The sequence below is a fragment of the Rhineura floridana genome, chromosome 1 (assembly GCF_030035675.1).
Source record: "Rhineura floridana isolate rRhiFlo1 chromosome 1, rRhiFlo1.hap2, whole genome shotgun sequence".
NCBI classification, from domain to species: Eukaryota; Metazoa; Chordata; class Lepidosauria; order Squamata; family Rhineuridae; genus Rhineura; species Rhineura floridana.
Window position 1 is genome coordinate 86,363,730 of NC_084480.1, and position 20,630 is coordinate 86,384,359.

Below are 20,630 nucleotides of genomic sequence, written 5' to 3' on the forward strand. Positions count from 1 at the left end.
TATGTGGGGCCAGGAAAACTGTGTGAAAGAATGAATTCCTCTACTGTGTGTATATTATTAAGGTGTTCAGGATTGTGCTGCAGTTTCAGCCACTTACTGAGAAGACTAGAGATGAAGGCTTGTTTATGCCAGGGTGCCCATGCTAATTCTTGGCTATTCTGTAAAGACCATAAATGTGCTCTTAAGGGCTGGTCCTCTATCAACAGAAGAATCCTGAGAATACAGGTTATATATGGAGGTGCTGCATGCATGACAAGACAATATCTAAGCTTCCAGTAAGCTGAAATTGTGTATATTTTTATGAAAACACACTTTAAATGGAATTGTAGCCCATATGTTTTGGATCTGGGGAATGTATCTGGGGAAGTTGCATCTTGGCAAAAGAAATGTCAGGATTGGGGGTTGACACAGACTTGTCATTTTGTATTGGGTCTTGACACTGACATCATTTTTTACAGCAACAGTGAGGCAACAATGCACGAACTAGCATTGAATTATAGTGGATTGTATGGGTTTTTGTGCTGAGACAGTGTTTTGTAATCTTTCCATCTTCCATAGCCCTCTTCCCTCTCCTCCTATCTCTAGTGTTTTCTCAAATCCTCTCTTTTTCTATCTGCCCTGTATGTACTCGGTCCCTTTCCATGTTACTTTTTTTGTCAAACACTGCATTGACATAAGAGGCATGCCCAGTATGTTCTTGGTGTTAAATAGTAGTAGTATCAGAATGGATGGTTTTCAGTGAAATTAGCCAGATATTGTTTGTTTTACTGGGAAGGTTTTTAATTTGGGCCAGCTTTTCACTGGAACAGGATGAAGTTTAATGACAGTGGAAGATGCCTTAAAATAAGTCTTTTGAAACAATCATTTCTAACATTTATCAGGGCCGACCAATATCCCTTGGCCAGTGACCAAACTTTATCCATCTTTCCATTCGTTACTTATTGAAAGGGTGGCATTTTTAAATTGTAGGCCAACAAATGTCAAAAGCAAAAAACACCCTGTAGCTAATCTAGGCTTTGCATGCAGAAGGTCCCAGGTTCAATCCCTGACATCTCCAGGTAGAGCTGGGTATGTCCCCTGTCTCAAACCCTGGAGAGCAGCTACCAGTCAGCACAGACAATATTGAGCTAGATGGACCAATTTTCTGATTCAGTATAAAGTAGCTCTATGTTCCCGTGTTCCTAAGTTGGTTGCTACAAAGGAAACCCAATCAGTCCCACTGTTTTAAGAGCAGCAGCAGCAGTGCTACTTTAAGGCTGAGGGGAGATGGACCTGGAGAGCTTGGAGAACTGGACCCTTTCTGCTTTTGTGTTGTGCCTCTTTTTCATTATACAGCCACAAGAGTGGCTGTATATTATAGCCAGCATGGATTTTTCACATTACACCATGCTAAATTGAAAATACGCTCCATGCCATTCTGCTGCTTCCCATAAGCTCGTTGCAGAACACAACCTTTCAAAATTTTTGGTCCTGAACTCAGAAATGCTTGCTTAAGAACCCTCTAACTTTTCATGGTAATACACAAAACACTCAAGAGAGAACTGTCAGTTTAAAGTCCAAACCAAGAGTCAAAACACCAGACCGCTGTTGGACTTTTTTCTGTCAGCAGTCATAATTTGTTGAAATTAAGTAAAAATTAGCCATGTTCACAGAGTACCTTTAATCCTATTATCAACTTTGCCCCATACTCTGATCTTCATCTTCCACAGTTTAAAAGTTAAAAAAAATGCATGGCTGATTTTTAATTAAAGAAAATTAACATTGGAGTCAATGATAAGCTCAGGCCTGCTCAGTAAGAACCTAAAAACCTAACAGCTTTTTAGCTTGGCTAATCAGGAAACTCCCATTGCCCTGACAGAGCTCCAATGGCCAGAGTGGTTTAACAGTCAGCCCCTCTTCCCAGAGAATTCTGGGAATCAGAGCTCTGTGAGAGGAATAATGGTTTCCTAAACAACTCTCAGCACCCTTCACAAGTTACACTTCCCAGGATTTTTTGAGAGAAGCCATGACTGTCTGAAGTGGAATTAATATCTGGTGTGGATGTAGCTTGGGACAGCTTTGATTTAAATTGGGGGGGAGAGACTACATATGCCTGCTGTAGAATAAAAAGGTGAGAGAAACCCAGAAAAATAATGATACTGTTAACAATGTTTTCCTTTTGGAAAGGCTTTCCCTCTGCCCAGTGCCTGCCCACCCAGTCCCATCCTCTCTCCCTCCCCCAGTCCTCCCCCTCTGCTCAGTGCCCACCCACTCAATCTCCTTCCCTCCCTTCCCTTGCCCAGTGCCCACCCATCAGAATCACCCAATTCTTCCAAGCTACACAGGAAGAGGATTGGACTGTGAAAGACCAACCCAAATTGTGTTTTCATTTTTACAAATTTGTAGGACAGTACAATATTGCAGAGAGGTCAGGTTTTCTGCTGTCTTGGTACATTCGCTATAGCTACCCAATTTCCCTGCTTTTAAAAATTTGATACAAATATCTGTTGGCTATAGGAATGTTCTTAAACCTCAAAGAGTTTTTTTGCCTACTGGTATATAGTATAGATATGGCAGAGCTTGGAAAAGTTACCTTTTTGAACTACAACTCCCATCAGCCCAATCCAGTGGCCATGCTGGCTGGGGCTGATGGGAGTTGTAGTTTTAAAAAGTAACTTTTCCAAGCTCTGAGATATGGACATGGACAATAAATAAATAAAATAATTAGAGCATGTACATAAGCTAGTTATGGCCAGATAAAAACCTTTGGTAATACAAGTAATGTGCAAATCTAAGGCAGGGACTGTGTTTTTCAGTTTGTTCTTGTATTTAGATACAACTTTAAATTATTATGCTTATTGGTGAAATTTTCTTCTTACATTAAATCTTCAATCTTATGCATGCTTCCCTGTGTTTATTTCCTACTGAACTTATTGGGAACTATGGCTGAGTAAATTTGAATAGGATCTGGCTTATATTCTTTAGTGCCATTCTGATACATAGAAACCATGAGTTCTTACATATCCTGTTTTGTAAAAATTATCTGTGAAATGCTTTCAATGATTCTAAGCAGAGCTGTTTAAGGGAGAAAGTGTTAATCTTTGGTTTTGTAGAAAACCCATAGGATTGACTGGAGAAGGCTTAATCATTACAGATCATTTGTTTGCTGCCCCACCCCCATCATGGATTTAACCTTGGGATCATTCCAGCTGTGCGAATAAGCCACAGGAAGAAACAGAGAGTGCATATATATATATATAAATCTTTCTCTTACAAATGGCTAAGCAAGAGCAGCTGCTCATCTGAAGCCAGTTTCTGTTTCTTAACACATGAAATAATGACAAAGGACAAGACTTAAATCTAGTTCACAACTGGTAGTTGGCTGATTTATATTCAGTAGCTAGTATTTAATGTGGCTTTCAACCACAAGATCAACTTTGTTCAATAAGAAATAAAATAATAAATAAACAGTGACTTTATATGATATTTTGCTTGCATCTTTATTCCAGAAAGGTAGTTTCTTCCAAAACAGTGAATGAAGAAATTTTAAATATGAGAAGCATTCCACACATTTTTTACCTGAAGTGTTTGGTGTCCAGAAATAAGCAGCAATCCATGCAGTGGCAGAATGAAGAACTATTGATCTATAACAAACAAGCAAAAATTATATTATCTAGTTGACTACACTTTGCCAAAAGTGAAAAACGTCAGACACAAAACATTTTAAAACTAAAAAATGAAAATTGTGGCTCAAGACAAATATTGGGACTTAAACAGAGAGCCCTCTCAGTTTCCAAAGTGAATGCAACTTCATGTTTACAGTTAATGGACTGATTACAAAAGTTCCCCTTGTCAGGTGCTTGGGGCCAATGGGCAGTGGCGTCACTAGGGGGGTGTGGGGGGTGCTGACCACACCGGGTGACACCATCCAAGGGGGTGACACCCAGAGCCGCCCCACCCCTGGGCACCGGGAAGCGGGGCAGTTGCAGGGACCCAGGGAAGCAGCAGCAGCAACGACAAAGGGCGTGCCAGAGAGGGGGAGAGAGAGAGAGAGATAAGCGACACCCCCGCCCCAGCCAATAAGCCACGAGGGCCCACCTCCAGAGGAGAGGCAGTCTGCAGGGCCAATCGACTGCGCTCTCCCATTTTACCTTCGGCCTCCCTTCCCTCTCCCTGCGAGGCCGGCATCCATGCCCCCTCCCAGTTGCCTGGTGAAGCCTGAGGTCTGGCTGGGGCCTGCTCGCCACTTGCCGCCTGCTGAGATGCCACACGGCTTCAAGGCCGGAGACCTCGTCTTCACCAAGATGAAGGGATACCCGCACTGGCCCACCCAGGTAGGTCTGTGTGAGAGAGATTAAAAGAGTGGGGGGGCAGGGAGGGAGGGAGGAAGAGCGCTCCTTGTCACCTGGCAACCACACCCCTCCCTCCCTCCCGCACTGGGTGACACCAACCCTAGTGACACCACTGCCAATGGGAAATTCAGTGTGCCAGCTCCATTTTGAGGGTGTGCTGGGAACGGGTCCAAAGTTTTCCCCAATATGCCTCTGATATATCCATGGAATGGCTTCTTTTTGCTCTCTCCACTATCAGATCACCCTCCCAGGGGCCATAGGAGTACACCTTTAATTCCTAGATGAAGCTATTGGGGTGGTTATTTAGTGGTCTTGAGGACATAGTCATTGTTGGGATGTGGATGATATTTACTTCTATTACTTGTTCTCCCTTAAGTGAGGGCCCTGGAGGCTATTATGGGCTGAACATGATAAAAGAAAGAAAGAGGGAAAGAAGTGACTGGATTTGGATGAATAAGAAATCTGAATGGGTGGGGAGATGGGGTGTTTGCACACCGTAGGCAGGGTTAAATTTCATCTTGAGGGACCAAGCTCTTAGGCCTGGCCTTGCTGCTGGTGACTCTGCCATGAATGGGATTGGAGTATTCTCCAAGCCCTGCTTTAAATACAGATTTTATTTATGAAATGGTTTGATTTAGCTGGTGTTATATATGTTAGTATATATCAATTTGTAAAAGCTGTTTTTGGTGTTTTCTTAATTGATATTTTGAATTTGTTAAAGCATGTTTTGAATGTGTTGTTAGCCACCTTTAGCTTTTTGTAAGAAAAGGTGGGGTATAAATGTTTTATATCAGTGTTGCAGAACCCATGGCCCTCCAGATGCATTACACTCCAATTCCCATGAGCCCCAGCCAGTATGCCCAATGGCCAGGCATGATTGGACCGTAGAATAGTAACATGTGGAGGGCTACAGGCCCCATCACTGTTTTGAATCAATAAGTAAAGTGACATGCATCTCTGTCTGACTTTGAAATAAATATAATTAGTGTAATCTAAATCCAAAGGGAAATGTCTAAAGTAAAATGGTTTTATATTATGTATCATATATAAATTGCCTTCGCTGAGAATATTTCTTAGTAAATTGCCTACTAGACTGCTTCCACCCTCACCAGTAGGTCTCTCTACAAGAAGGCAGGATCATTGTTACCTGCTCCAAAATTAAAAGCACAAGTGTAAATGTGCTTTTTTTGGCCAGTATACCATCTTATCCATTGCTTGAGACAAACAATGAAGGCATTGTAGAAGGGGCTCCTATGGGTGCTGACAGACATACTAAAGCATTTGGACCATGTTAAGAATTAATTTTCTTGTTCATTTTAGATGAGGTGTTAACTTGGAAGGATAATATAGGACGTTTGTCTCACTTTTCCTAACTACTTTCTCAATGTAGTTGTGATCCACATCATGTAAACAAGGCAAAGGAGTCCTTCTTTTCTCCATACTTTTCATACCTCGAATATTTTGCTGTAAGCCGAATGTGCCTGGCTTGTGTAGCTGATTGCTTTTTTCTTTTCGTTTTCTCTTCAGGCTCAGTTGAGCTGGATCTGTTTAGAAATTGAGGAATTTGTTCCTTACCTTGTGGAGGCATCAGACATGTTTGTGTGCCCTGTAGCTTCTATTTTGCATTCCTTCCCCCACTTTTTGCTCAGTATAGGTTTCCAGTGGATGAGAGAGTTATATTGAGGAGATCTCAGTTCATTCAGTTGTGAAGCTGAGTCATCTTTGTCTGGTCACTAAGGCCGCAATCCAATATACACTTACCTGGGAGTAAGACCCATAATTGAACCCAATGGAATTTACGTATTGGATTGCAGCCTAAATCTCAGTATAGCTTATCATGTAGAGCTGTTGTAAAGATAGATTGGATGGTGATAGTTGGAAGTATTTATGCTTTCTTGACCTCCTTGAAGGAATGCCTTCTCAGAGGTGGCCTCCTGGTCATCGAATGTTCTCCCTGGAGAGGCTTGCCTAATACCTACGTTAATGTCATCCTGGTGCCATTTTTAATTCTCCCTGGACTTTTAACATTGCTTTATAACCATTTTTATAATATTGACATTATAATTAGAGATTAAACGTATGAATGTGATTTAGCCCTATGAGGTGCTTCTCGACACTATTAAATTAGTTAATTTTGACTGGCATCATGTGCATTCCCTGCTTAGTTACTGGTGTATTTCACAGAACTTTAATGTTGTATTTGATTGTATTATTTGGGATTATGCTTTTCAATTGTTGCTGCCAGAGAACTGAGATTATGAGGCGACAAGTAAATAAATATGGTAATAAATAGGGATGGATGGATCAGTCTGTTTCTGGTATGTGTCATTTTCCCATGTGCTTACTCATAAAACAGCTGCCTTTTGCTTTCGTATTAATTTTCTCTTATTTATGAATATTTATAATCTCCAAATACACATTTTAAAATTCATTTTGATATGTTTTAGAGGACAAGAACAAGATTACAACATTTGGAGATGTGTTTAAGCCAATGGATATCTATGTTCTGATCTGCACATTAGTCCAGAAGGTGCAGATCAGGTTAGTTAATATCATAATTTGCAAAGAAAGAATTCCTCAAGCATCCATAATAATAAATAAATGTCATACAATTAGATATCATCTTCAGAGTCCCATCTCTATGGCTGGATGCAACAGGATATTGATAAACTCGTGCAGATTCATCTTGCATGATTCCCTGTCAGTTTCTATGGTGATTCCTTTTTAACTTCTGTTGTGTCTCTGCATGTAATAACTGCTGCTATGTTGTAACTGAGTGAACGTATCAGAGCCTTAATTCATCAGATCCTAGTTTGATGGATTTCTTATATTAAAACTGAGCCATAAAATGTGTGAAGTAATAGTAAGAAGAGGGTTAGTAAAAAGAACACTAAGAAGATGACTGAGCTGGCTGGGGCTGATGCAAGTTGTATTTCAGAACATCTGAAGGGCACTAGGTTGGCAAAGGCTGTCATAAATTATTCATCTTCTCATCTTTCCAGACTGTACATATTCACAGACTGCATGTGCATTTGGAACAACATCACAGCATTGCATTTTCCAAGCACAGAAATCATCTTAATTTTTAATTTGGAAAATTCTGATTTTGGGCATTCATGGCCAAACCTCATATCGGATATTCTCTATAATTAGTACTGAGTGATGCAACTCATATCCCATCTTTTGTTAACTTGTTTCTTTAATTTATATTTATTTCTTCAGGGCAGAGTGCTTGTTCATCACATGCTTAACTCTCCCTTTTTGATAACTGAGTTTTAAAAGTGCTTCACTGGATGGATTATGCCCCAAACACTTTTCAGTGGGGAAAGATCAGATTCATCTCCAAGATATCAAGTCATTAGACACATGTGGGAATCATCCCTCCTTTGTTGCACATTGCCTTTTACAAAAGTCATAGCAACATGTTTGCAGATTTTCTACTTTCTGGAAGACAATCCTATGTTTATAGAGCATTTGTGCACCAAAACAATCTAAGTAAAAATAATGCAAAGTATAGTGATTAATGGTGATGCTTGGATTTTCTAGGTATAGCATATTTGAATGGGATGTGCAGTGAAAAACGTAAATGTATTATTGCGGAGGACAACGGCCTGAATCTTGCATTTACTATTGCCCATGAGATGGGTCACAAGTAAGTAAATGAAACAAATAATATTTAACCTTATGTTGGCATACAATAATCCTGAGTTAAACCCTGATAGTCTAAGATGGAGATTTGGTATTCATGTGTAAATTTAAATAAATAAATCATTTCTCCCCATACCATGCCTGATTTTCCTGTGATAATAATAGTGAGTGCTTTTCTTTAACATGATTATTGTGTGAAAGTAATTGGCCAGTGATAGATATATTCAATAATTAACTTAATTAATTATACAGCCATAAGAGTGGCTGTATACTACAGCCAGCATGGATTTTTCACATTCTGCCATGTTAAAGTGAAAATACCCCCATGCCATTCTGCTGCTTCTCATAAGGTCATTTCAAAACAAAATTTTACAGAAGTTATAGTCCTGAACTCAGAAATGCTTGCTTAACAACCCTCTACGTTTTCATAGCAATAGGCAAAACACTCAGAGAGAATCAAAAGTGCAAAGTGTAAAACAAGAGAAGAAAAAATCCAGACCCCTGTTGGACCTTTTTCTGTCAGTGGTCTCATAATTTGTTGAAATTAATTAAAAATCAGCCATGTTCACAGAATACTTGTAATCCTATTACTGAACTTGCCCCATACTCTGACCTTCCTCTTCTGCAGTTTAAACGTTTTTAAAAATGCATGACTGATTTTTAATTAATTTAAGGAAATGACTCACCCACAGTGTCTCTCTCTTGCCAGGATTCAAGCTCAGCTTAATTTCCATCATCCATCCCACCACTGTGTCCATGAAACCAACCCCCACCATATGCTCAGAGGCACATGTTATCAAATTCTTCCAAGCTACACAGGAAGTGGATTGGACTGTAAAAGACCAACCCAAATTTTGTTTGCATTTTGACAAATTTGTAGGGCAGTCCAATATCTCAGAGAGGAGGTCAGGTCTCCTGCTCCCCTGGTGCATTCACTGTATCTGCCCAGTTTTCCTGCTTGTTAATGTTTGATAGAATATCTGTGGGCTATAGGTATGTTCTTAAATGGCAAGGGATTTTTTTTTGCCTATTAGTGAATTTCTCTGCTTTTTAATCCTGGAGGTAAGAAATGGGATCCTGTGCAAGTTTTCTGAGAATGGATTGATCATTTGCATGCTTATTGAGTTTAATGGAATTTACACCCCTGCAATCATGCTTAGGATAGGTGAAACTGACCATGGGGGAGGAGAAGAAGGGAAGGAGGGGGAGAGGATTGGAAGGGGAGGGGGTGGGAGGTGTGAAGGAAGCGAAGGGGAAGGGGCAAGAGTGAGGGGATAGGAGGGAGGAGGAGGGGAGGGCATTACTGATAATATTGAGGCTCTGGTAGTAGATGGTTCCCTAGACTGGATGGATGGGGCATGGCCTGTTCTAGATTGGGTTAACTTCTTTTCAAGGAGCACGTGCATAGCTTGGGGGTACTTCTGGATCCATTACTGTCGACTGAGGTTCAGGTGGCTTTGGTGGCACGAAGTGTCTTCCATCAGCTTTGGCTGGTGGACCAGCTACATCCCTGTCTGGACAGGGATAGCCTAATTTCTGTTGTCTTTGGTCTGGTAACCTCTAGGTTAGATTACTGCAATGCATAATACGTGGAGCTGCCTTTGAAGATGCTTCAGAAGCTGCAGCTGGTGCAGAATTCAACAGTGAGGTTGTTGGCCAGGGAAAATGATCTGAATGCAGAACACCAATCAGGCACAACTGCAGTGGCTACCAGTTAGACTGTAGATGTATTGGGCCTCCACTGGAACATAGCTGCTACTTCCAGAATCTACTACAAAATAATTAGGCTGAAGTCTAAACCCTACTGAAATCAGTTGCAAAACTTTAATTCATGCAGGTCCACATAGTTAAGATGGCATTTATTATACATTATAGCAAAGAGAGGAATAACTTTGGAATCATTCTTAGATTCCAACTGGTGGTTTTTCAGATCAACCTCCCCCCCAAATAAAATAAGAACAATTAAGAACAGTAAAAGAAGCCATAATTGGAAATCTGTCTTAATAACTTTGCCAATCATTCATTGTAAAATCTTGATGGACAGGAATGTCTTTTTAAAAAACTGTACTAATTTCTTAATGTTCCTAAGAAGCATAGGCATGCCTAGGCAGCACATCCCATACAGAAGGTCCTGTATCAGATACCTGCCAAGTTGTAGCACAGTCCTGTGCATGTCTACACAGAAACTAATTCCACTGCATGCACATGATATTCAGACTGCCCCACTGAATGTGGACTCGTTTCAACGAACAAATCTTAAGGAACCCCCCCCCCAAATGTTAACAATCAGAGAAGTTCATGTGGGATCAAAGATCCTTAAGGTATACTGGGACTAGATTTTCAGGGCTTTCAGGGTCATAACCAGCACCTTAAAGTAAGCTCAGAAGTATCCTGAAAACTAGAGCTACTTGGCCAGGACTGGAATAATATGAGCCTTAAAACTTGTACTGTTAAAAAGGTGCCAACTGTTTGGGGTTGAATGAAATTTCCAAACTCTTTTTAGTCATTCCCATGGAGAGTGCATGGAAATACATGAGATTACTGAGACTTCCGGGAAGGGTGACTTAGCCTGTGCCTGCTTTTGAGACGGGCTCCTGCCTCAAAAGAAGCTTATTCAGATATATCAGTCAGATTTTTTTTTTTTTGACTGATTAAACTTCTCCCGGGTAGGGAGAAACGAAGAGATTAACCTCAAAGCCTATTTTTGTTGGGACGACCAGATCTCATTAATTTATGGGACGAGGTCCAGCCGACGAAGGTGGGACGGATTTTCAACAACAAGCTCTATCTGATAAAGCGAACGTTCATCTTATCTTCTAAGAGAGAACGCACTAACAGGCAAGCACCCTTCTTTCTATATTTTTCTTTTACTTGACTTAAATTGTTGCTGTTTAAAAGAGATTTGCCAGATTGATCGGTTTTTGACATCTCACTGGGGAGCCATAACTTCTCTCTGCTACTCACTAATTAATAGCTTATCTCTGTTTTTGTTGCAAAAAGCTGTCCTGGATTTGCATTCTAAAGATATACACAGAAGAGGGATTTCTATTCCAGATTTTTATTTTGAAGAATATTATATTGTCTGAGACTACTCTCTTTTTGGTCTATTTTATTTTGACGAATCTGTTTCCTGACGACCGCCATTAATTGTTTCGATCCTGGGAACTGCATTTTGTTTACTTAAGCATGGAGAGATAAGGCTGTCTGCTTTGTTTATACTGTGATGTCACCAAGTTTGGAGTATTAACCCAATTGTTGCTGAAATAAGAAGTGGTTTTCCTATATTTTTCTTTTAAAATGGCAATTAAGAAAGTGGCTGAGAATCTGGAAATAACTATGTTTCAGAAAATAATGGATGAGATTGAGATAACGAAACAAAACCTGCGACAGGGTTGTAAGGAGCTGAAAATTGAATTGAGTAAAATGAAGCAGGAGATTAAAGATATAGGGGTCCCTGTGAGAGAGGTGACCCTGGAGATTGGAACAAACGTGGAACAGGAAAAAGATTTGGAGTCTATGGACTTTAGAAACAAAATCTATTGTTTGGAGACACAGGAGATTAAAGACATAGGGGTCCTTGTGAGAGAGGAGACCCTGGAGACTGGAACAGGGGTCCCTGTGAGAGAGGAGACCCTGGAGACTGGAACAGGGGTCCCTGTGAGAGAGGAGATCCCGGAGATTGGAACAATCGTGGAACAGGAACAAGATTTGGAGTCTATGGACTTTAGAAATAAAATCTATTGTTTGGAACTCAATGTTATCTCTGAAGAAATTAATGAAGATTCTAGAGATAAAGTTATCAATGGCATGGATAATCTTCTGGACTGGAATGATGTGATGGAGCCCAATATAGAGAAAATCTATGGAATTAACTGCAGCCATGTGACAATGGAAAAACTTTCAAGAGATGACCCAGTGTATTTTGAAAAAAAGAACAGAGATATGATTTTACAGCAGTATTTCAGCAACCTATTCAGAATGGATGGCAAGAAAATATTTGGGATAGAGGTAATTCCCATCAGACTCTTACTATATGACTATGGCTTTGACAGCAAGATTATTATGGAATACTGATAATGGAAGATTGGATACTGAAATTACTGGACTTAACAAGACTACTGAAGATGGAAGATGGAAAATGGAACTAATAGGGATAATAGAACAATGGCTACTGAAATTACTGAACCTAACAGATTCTGATGTGATGGATTAATTGAAATGTTTATTTTGACTATGGTTATGACAATAAGATTATCATAATTAGTAATGAGATGGATTAATCGATATGCTTATCTGGAAAAAAAAATTGATAGATATATTTCTTAAAGAATTGAAACCTCTCTTTGACTTTTTGTGGAAAGAATAAAGTAATGTTTATGAGATTTGATGATTAAGTAAGATAACTACTGGAGGAAAATGATTTTATAATATGACTTAAGAGACAGGATTGTTATATATTATAGACTTATAACTGATTTGATCTTTGACAAATGGGAAGTCAATATTTTACTCTTTATTTTTTATTTTTGTTTTTTTTTTCTTTTTTTCTTTTTGTTTAACTATTTTTGATTTTGTTTTTTGTCTTTGAATGTTTTATGATTTCGTCTTGTATGTTTTATGAAAATCTGAATAAAAATTATTGAAAAAAAAAAAAGGAAATACATGAGATTACTGAGGCATAAATGTTGGCCCCTTTATTTCAGGAAGAGGCACAGCTGAGCAGCAAGATGTAAAGGGGAATGGGGGGATGTGCCCCTAACTGCTGGCCACAACCTGACCATTCAGGAGCAGTGCATGATCCAACAGCACACCCACATGGTACATCTTGTTTTTTAGGGGGCATGACCCTATCTAGAACCAATAAAGTGTTCTGGAATGAAAAACAGAATGAAAGTACACTGTGAAATAGACAATTATCTTTTGGAATTATAAAAATGGGGGTTGTGGGCTCATCACTTGTACAGTTTCTCCATAAATCTTTAGTTAGTCACATAGCCCTCTCCAGTCAGCCACAAATATTCACACATTTGGTTCTGACAAATGACACAATGAAATACAGGACAACTGGGATTCACTAGTATTTTCCACTTTCATTGACCTTATGAACAGATGTTTTTAACTCGGGCTAATTCAGTCTTCTCCATTTAACAGCTAAATTGCTGTTTAAAATGTGATTTCTGCTCTTCAGGTTCTGTTTTCCTTTTAGTTAAATGTAACTGCTATTTTGTACAAATAATATTATTTGGCAAAAAATAGATCTTCTATAGTTGCAGGACAGGGGTTCAAAAGCTTTCTATGTCTCGTTACCTACATGAAAGTGCAGACCAATCTTACAGATGACTAGCCAAAAGCAATCCCCATTAAGTTCAATAGACCTTACTCCCAGGTATGTATGTGTGTATAAAATTACAGCCTCAATTTTTGTTAGGGTGGTGTTTATCTTTAGTGAGTGCAAAAACCTAGCTTTTAATTTTCCTTACTTATTCCAAGCTGTAAAACCTCATTTATGTTATTCAGCTTTTCTTTGTTATGTCTCTAATCATTTTAAGTGCTGTAGTTCTAATGGGAAGATTGATGAGAGTAGAGGTGTTGGGCTTTTCCAGTCAGAAGGCAAGCAGCAATCCAACAATGTCACAATATTTAATTGCCATCAGTATCATTCCATTGTTTCCCTCTCACTCATATACTACTACTACTACTACACTAGTGGAAACAACTCTTTTGTGAGTTTGTCAGGAAGAATGGAAGTACTTACAAATGAGGAATAAAAGTCCTCTTGTCTGCACCACCATGCAGTACAGGTGTCAGGGTTCTTGTGCCAAACAACCCTCCCTAGGGAGGCCACAAACCCCAGAAGGGCTTCTTACCCCAGGTACTTCAGAAAAGGATCTTTTTCATTGCAGGGTCCCTTTACACAATCCTTGTAAATTCTCTGCTATCTCTGGCTTACCACTGAGGCTGTAACCTCAGTAGCACATATCCACCATAGAGTCATGTTGAACATACCTATGATACTACATGCTGAGAGGGATGATTTGCATTAAACATCAAGCTGGGCCTTAATGTCCAATTTATTTAAAACATTTATATACTGCTTAACCATTAGCCTTTTTAAGCAGTGTACATAAAAATAAACCACACAGAAAATAATGGTATGGGCAGTAAGTCTGAGGGCCTAAGTTACTGAAGAGCCTAATATATCTTGAACTTAAAGATTGCTGTTCTATATAGGGATAAATATATTGTAGCTGTAGAACAGACATCAGATAAAGGATAGTTTGTTAACATCAACCTGGATATACATTGTTTAAATGTTAGATTTTAAAATAATTTGTAATAGTGAATAATTTGTCAGAATGTCATGTAATATTATACTATAGTTTTGTAGTAGTAGTACTGATTAGGGTTCCAGGTCAGAAGCATCCCAAACTCTGAGATTTCAGAGGCAGATCCTAGTGATGCCATAGGTGGCATACACTGATGATGTCATGGGGTGCCCTAGTGATGTCACAGGGGCAGGCCTTAGTGATGTCATAAGGCGTGGGCCCTAGTGATGTCATTAAGCATCAACCACATTTGATTGAAGCATACCACTCAACAAAAAACAATTCTTTGATTGGAAATTAAGATAGAAATCTTCACTAAATGAGGGTGTTTCCAGGTCCAGCTGCAGTGATGGGATCATTCCTTCTTACCTGCTTAAAAATCCTGGGTAAGGAACATTTAATCTAGCCTACTTGCTTCTGGCAAGAAGGGTTTAAGTGCCCTTAGGCCAGGCTAGTCACCAGAAGGCCGTTGTGGGAAGAAAGCAGAAGGCTGCAATTCTAAACTCACTTATTACTAAGGGACTAAGTAATATCTACTTCTGTGTAGATATTGTTAGGATAGTGCTGTGGTAAGGCTTGATTAGAAATCTTCTGCAATGTCCATATCAAAGCTGGGTTGGCAACCCCCTGCCTGGAGTGTCCTGCCTGCCTTTTAATGCAGCTGCTCCAAACTTCTTTACAGACTTGACCCTTCACTGCAGAGAAAGGTTTGAGAAATGAGTAAGAGTTAAAAAGATTCTCTACTCTTTCCTACGTACTGTGTGGACTACTATAAACTCACTTTGACAGCCAACCCAATTCCTGTGAGTAATAATTGACAGAGAGAAAACACACATGGATTGGTCTACCTTCACAGGTAGTAGATTGGGAAGAAGAGCAATTGAAGCACACTTCCCAGTATGTGAATTTTCTTGTACCACTATTGGGCAAGAAGCAAAGCATCATGCAAAACAAGATGCATCATCAGTGGGTTTAAGGGGGCTGAGCTGACCACATGGAACCACTGTTGATGCTTCTGTGGATGTAAGGGAGTAAGGTCAGAGGTAAATGAAATGGCTGCAGTTAGTGCAGAATGTTGCGGCACGATTGCTGACATGAATGAGACCCAATCAGCACATAATATCTCTGCTCTGAAATCTGCACTGGTTGCTGATTTGCTACCAGGCCAAGTTCAAGGGGTGCTTTCCATGTTACAGGCTCTACATAGTACTTGTTCTGCTCTTATAAGAAATCAATCCTTTAGCGTGGCAGAACCTATGCTTTGGAACTCCCTGCCTATTTACTTTAGGCAGGCGCCTTATTGCACTCATTTTAGCACCTGCTAAAAACATTTTTTGTTTAGGCAAGCCTACCCATTATTTTTTTCCTGTTTTAACTCATTGGTTTTATTATTTTGAATGTTTTTAAATACCTGTCTTGAACTATTTTTGCCAATGATTTTATTGTTTTAATTCCTTCTATAAACCACTTTGATATTTTTTTTACAATAGAGCAGTATATAAATGTTGTAAATAATATATATAAATACATTTCTGAGTCACTGTGGCCCTTGGGTGTCTTTCCTCTTTTATACTGAGTCAGGCCATTTGGTACCATCTAGCTCAGTACTGCTGACATTGGCTCTTCAGGATTCCAGGAAATAGTCTCTTCCAGAGATTGAATTTTGGACATTTGCATATGCCCTACCACTGAGCTACAGCCCTGTTTAAAAAAGTATATTTTAAAACTGTTCTTTTCATTTCACTAATGAATGCACAGCATAGTAGGGCAGATCCACATAATAAATTTAAAGAACATCCAAGCCACATTTAAAGCACATGAATCCCACCACAGAATCCTGGGACCTGTAGTTCAAGGTTGGTGGGAACTATAACTGTAAGGGGGAAACTACACTTCCCAGGATTCTTTGGGGGAAGTCATGCACTTTATATGTGGCTTGGATGTTCTTAAAATGGATTATGTGGATCTGCATAAACGTTGCCTGCAAAAGATCATTTTAATATAATTAAAATTTAATTAATTTTTAAAATGGAAATAAGATAAGGTTTCTCAGTGTAATCTGCCACTCAGGATGAAAACAAGAGGGGGAGATAGGGTTGCCAGATGTCCAGTTTTTGGCTGGGGACTCCGGTTTTTAGGGGTTCTCTCTGGGTGACTCACCTTAATGTCTGGACTTTCAGCTTTTATTTTTTTTTAAAAAAATAAGTTTCTATGTGGTCTGGTTCCTGAGATATACACCAAAACATCAGCAGCCCCTCCTCCGTGCCTACGTTAGTTGCTTTAAGTTCTGCCGTAATCCCTGCCCTTTGAGGTTTTCAGCCAATAAGAAGTCAGGGTTGTGATTGACAAGAGCAAGAGCTAACCCTCATTTCAGGTTCTGAGGACAGTTTCCTCTTCCTGTCTCCCATCAGGAATTTAGTAAATATATACCTTTTAGCAGCCAAAGAGTACTTTCTTTGTACTCTTTGCATAGGATTGCAGTACAACAGAAGATCACAGCAGGATCTTGGTAGGCATAAAGTTGTACATGTAAGGTTTTTTTTAATTACAAAAATTGTATACTTTTTATTTTTCAAATAATTTTTGAACAGAAGTTTTAAAAAGTGTACATGCTTCAGTGTTATACTTTTCTAATTAAGGAGTCAAACAAAGTTTAAATTTTACAGGACTATGGAAGAGGGCGGCTTATTTGTCTTTTTCATAACCGGTTTTGGAAATATGATTTTTTTCTCAGAGTAAAACGTCAATGCTAATTCCACATACCTCGGAGCTTACCCCATTGAATTCAGTAGGACTTGCTTTTGAGTAGACATGGTTAGTTAGGGTTGTGCTGAAAATCAATGGAACTTTGAGTGAACATAGAAAAGGATTGTGTTGTAAATCTTTCTCTCCCCCTCTGATCCTTTTTTTAAAAAAGCAGTAAGAAAGGGCTTATTTAGGTGTCACTGCTTTTATTTGATAGGAAACTAATAGGGTTTTTTAAAAAAAAAAAAAAGCTCTGCAATGGCCAACTGGTTTTGACAATAAACTATTATATGGGGTGTACGTATTTTTACATCTCCAGTGTGTGCGTATATGGAATATTTCCAACAACACTGTGAGGTAGAGCTGGAAACCAAGGCAGCTCACAACAAAGAATAAAACCATTTAAAATCCAATAACTGTCAAACAAATATAAAACAGTTGCAAAAACAGCTTAAAGTGTCATGATTCTGAATTTTGGATTGAAGCTAAGCAGGGTCAGGTCTGGTCAGTGCCTGGATGGGAGACAGCCTGGGAACCATATGTAAGCCGCCTTGGGTTGGGACTTGCTTCTGAGTAAACATGCATAGGATTGCACTGTAATTATCTTTACAGGTTGTGTAAATAATAAACATCTTTGACAGTCATGCTTATATAAATATTTCTTCATAATATGTCTTGATATGTGTCTGATTTCACACTATGGTTGTAAATGATTATTTACAAATGATTATTTGCTCTACATTTTAAGTGTGCCTTTCTTCCTTGGGGCGAGCATGGTCCCTGTGTTCTTTTCACCTTGAGGAGCAGGTTAGGCTGCAAGATGTTGCATAGCCCATGGTCACCAAGTAAACTTTATAGCTCATTTCCATTTTAAAATTTAATTAAAATGATTTATATGTAGACAAAGTTTATGGAGATCCACATAATACATTTAAAGCACATCCAACTCACATTTAAAACACATGACTTCCCTTAAAGAATCCTGGGAAGTGAAATTTCTGCCTCACGGTTATAGTTCCCACCACCCTTAACAAACTACAGTTCCCAGGATTCTGTAGTGGGATTCATGTGCTTCAAATGTATGTTGAATGTGCTTTAAATGCATTGTGTGGTTCTGCCCTAGTATGCTGTGCATTCATTAGTGAATTGAAAAGAACAATTTTAAAAGATACATTTTAAACAGGGCTGTAGCTCAGTGGTAGGACACATGCTTTCCATGCAAAGATCTAAAATTCAATCTCTGGAAGAGACTATCGCCTGGAATCCTGGAGAGCCAATGCTAGTCCATGTCATCAGTACTGAGCTAGATGGTACCAAATGGCCTGACTTGGTACAAAAAAGGAAAGAGACCCATGGGCCATAGTGACTCCAAAATGTATATATTTATTTTATTTACACCATTTATATACTGCTTTATTGTAAAAAAAAAAAACCCTCAAAGCGGTTGATATCAGAAATAAAAACAATAAGATTATTGGCAAAAACAGACAGGTATTTAAAATATTCAAAATAATAAAATGAACAATGAGTTAAAAATAGATAAAAATAATAGCTTCTACATGCCTGGTTAGGCTTGAATAAACAAAAGCATTTTTAGAAAGTGCCAAAAATGTCAATAAGCATAGGTGCTGCCACACTAAAGGATTGATTTCTTACAAGGTAAACGAAATGCAAATGGAAAAATAAAAACAAAAGACAGTGATGATTTCTTAATTGAAGTACCATACCAACTACAAGATTCCTACGAGTAAGGCAAAAAACTAAGTGTCCCACAACCAGTCAGGATTCCTAACCAAAACTAAAAAAATCCTGGCTGCCAGTCAGCCAAGGTCACAAAAATCCGCATGCAACACAACCTGACCCAGGGGCTGCAGTTAGTGCAGAATGCTGTGGCACAATTGCTGACATGAGGGAGACCCTATCAGCATGTAATACCTCTGCTCCGAATAGGGTTGCCAGGTCAGAAGCATCCCAAAACCCGAGTAGGCCCGAGTGATGTCATGGGGTGGACCCGAGTGATGTCATTAAGCATGATTAAGCATCAATCACAGTTGCTTGGAGTGTACAATTAAAAAAAATCTTTTTTTAACATTAATTTTTATTCAAGATTTCAAAAAACAAAACAAAACAAAAAAAGAAAAAACAAATAAACAAATTAATAACTAATACAATAAAAAAATATGTTGACTTCCGATTTGTCGTAGATCAGCTATAAGTCTATAGTATATAACAAACCTGTCCCTAAATATATTACAAAGTCATTTTCCTCCTCCAATGGTTATCTTAATTAATCATCAAATCTCATTAACATCATATCATTTTGTTCTTTCCACAAAAAGTCAAAGAGAGGTTTCCAGTCCTTGAGAAATATATCCATTGATTTTTCTCCAAATAAACATGTCAATTGATCCATCTCCTCAAGTCTACTAAGTCCAGTAATTTCAATAGCTATTTTTCCATTATCAGTATTAATTCCATCTTCCATCTTCCATCCTTGCACACGTAATAATCTTGCTGTCATAGTCATATAGTAAGAGTCTGATAGGAATTTCCTTCATCACAAATATTTCCTTGCCATCAATTCTAGATGTATTACTGAAATGTTGTTGTAATGTCGCATCTCTGATCCTCTTTTTTTCGGAATGCACAAGCACATCTCGTAAGAGTTTTTCCATTGTCACATATCTGGAATTAATTCTGTAAACTTTCTCTATTTCAAGATCCATCAAATCATTCCAGTCCATGAATTTTTTTGAAACATTGATAATTTTATCTCTGATGTCTTCATCAAATCCTTCAGAGGTAGCGCTGAGTTCCAAACAGTAATCTTTATCACTAGGATCCATCACAGCCATAAAATCCAAGTCTTTTTCCAATTCCACATTTGATATATCTATTCCAATCTCCAGAACTTGCACCTTCCCTTTAATTTTTATTTCATTTTCTATTGCTTGTCCAGTTATATCTTTGGTCCCATCTACCTCCTTTCTCATAGAATCCTTTATTTTTTTCAGCTCCTGTTTCATTTTGCCAAATTCAATTTTCATCTCTGGTCTGCCTTGCCTCAGTTCTTGTTTCGTTATCTTAATCTCATTCATTATTTTCTGGAACATATCTAGAGAGAGAACCCCTTCCTGTACATCCAGAGTCTCAGCCACTTTCTTGATTGTCATTCTTAGGACCAGAAAAAAAGCCTCTTCAATTTCCAATATAGCCACTATTCTCAAGCAAAGAGCAATATATTTCTTATTCCAGCAACAAAGGAGTTAATATTCCAAGCCTGTTGACATCATCATCTAGACAGCACAAACTGCCTTATCTCTTATGTGACCAGGAATGCAAAACAAGTTTAGTTCACAGCATCAGAATAATTAGTGGCATAAAGAATAAGCAGATTCGTCAAAATGAAGTAGACCAAAAAAAATAGTCCCAGACATATAGTACTCAAATGTTCATATTAATCCGATTTTCCTCCTCAGATTAGATGCCCCTCATCCGTTTATATCTTTATAATGCTCAATTCCATGCCAGCTTTTTGCAATATAAACAAAGATAAGCTATTTTGATTTTCTTCCTCATT

General features: G+C 38.6%; 1 protein-coding gene across 1 annotated transcript in view; it reads left to right on the forward strand.

Annotated features, from left to right (window-relative positions):
• The window catches only part of ADAMTS19 (ADAM metallopeptidase with thrombospondin type 1 motif 19), a 228,121-nt gene that overhangs the window by 92,587 nt on the left and 114,904 nt on the right, over positions 1–20,630 (forward strand). Inside the window, exon 8 of the mRNA XM_061609144.1 lies at positions 7,878–7,983. Coding sequence (XP_061465128.1) covers positions 7,878–7,983 — 106 coding nt within the window. The remainder of the gene's footprint in view (positions 1–7,877; positions 7,984–20,630) is intronic.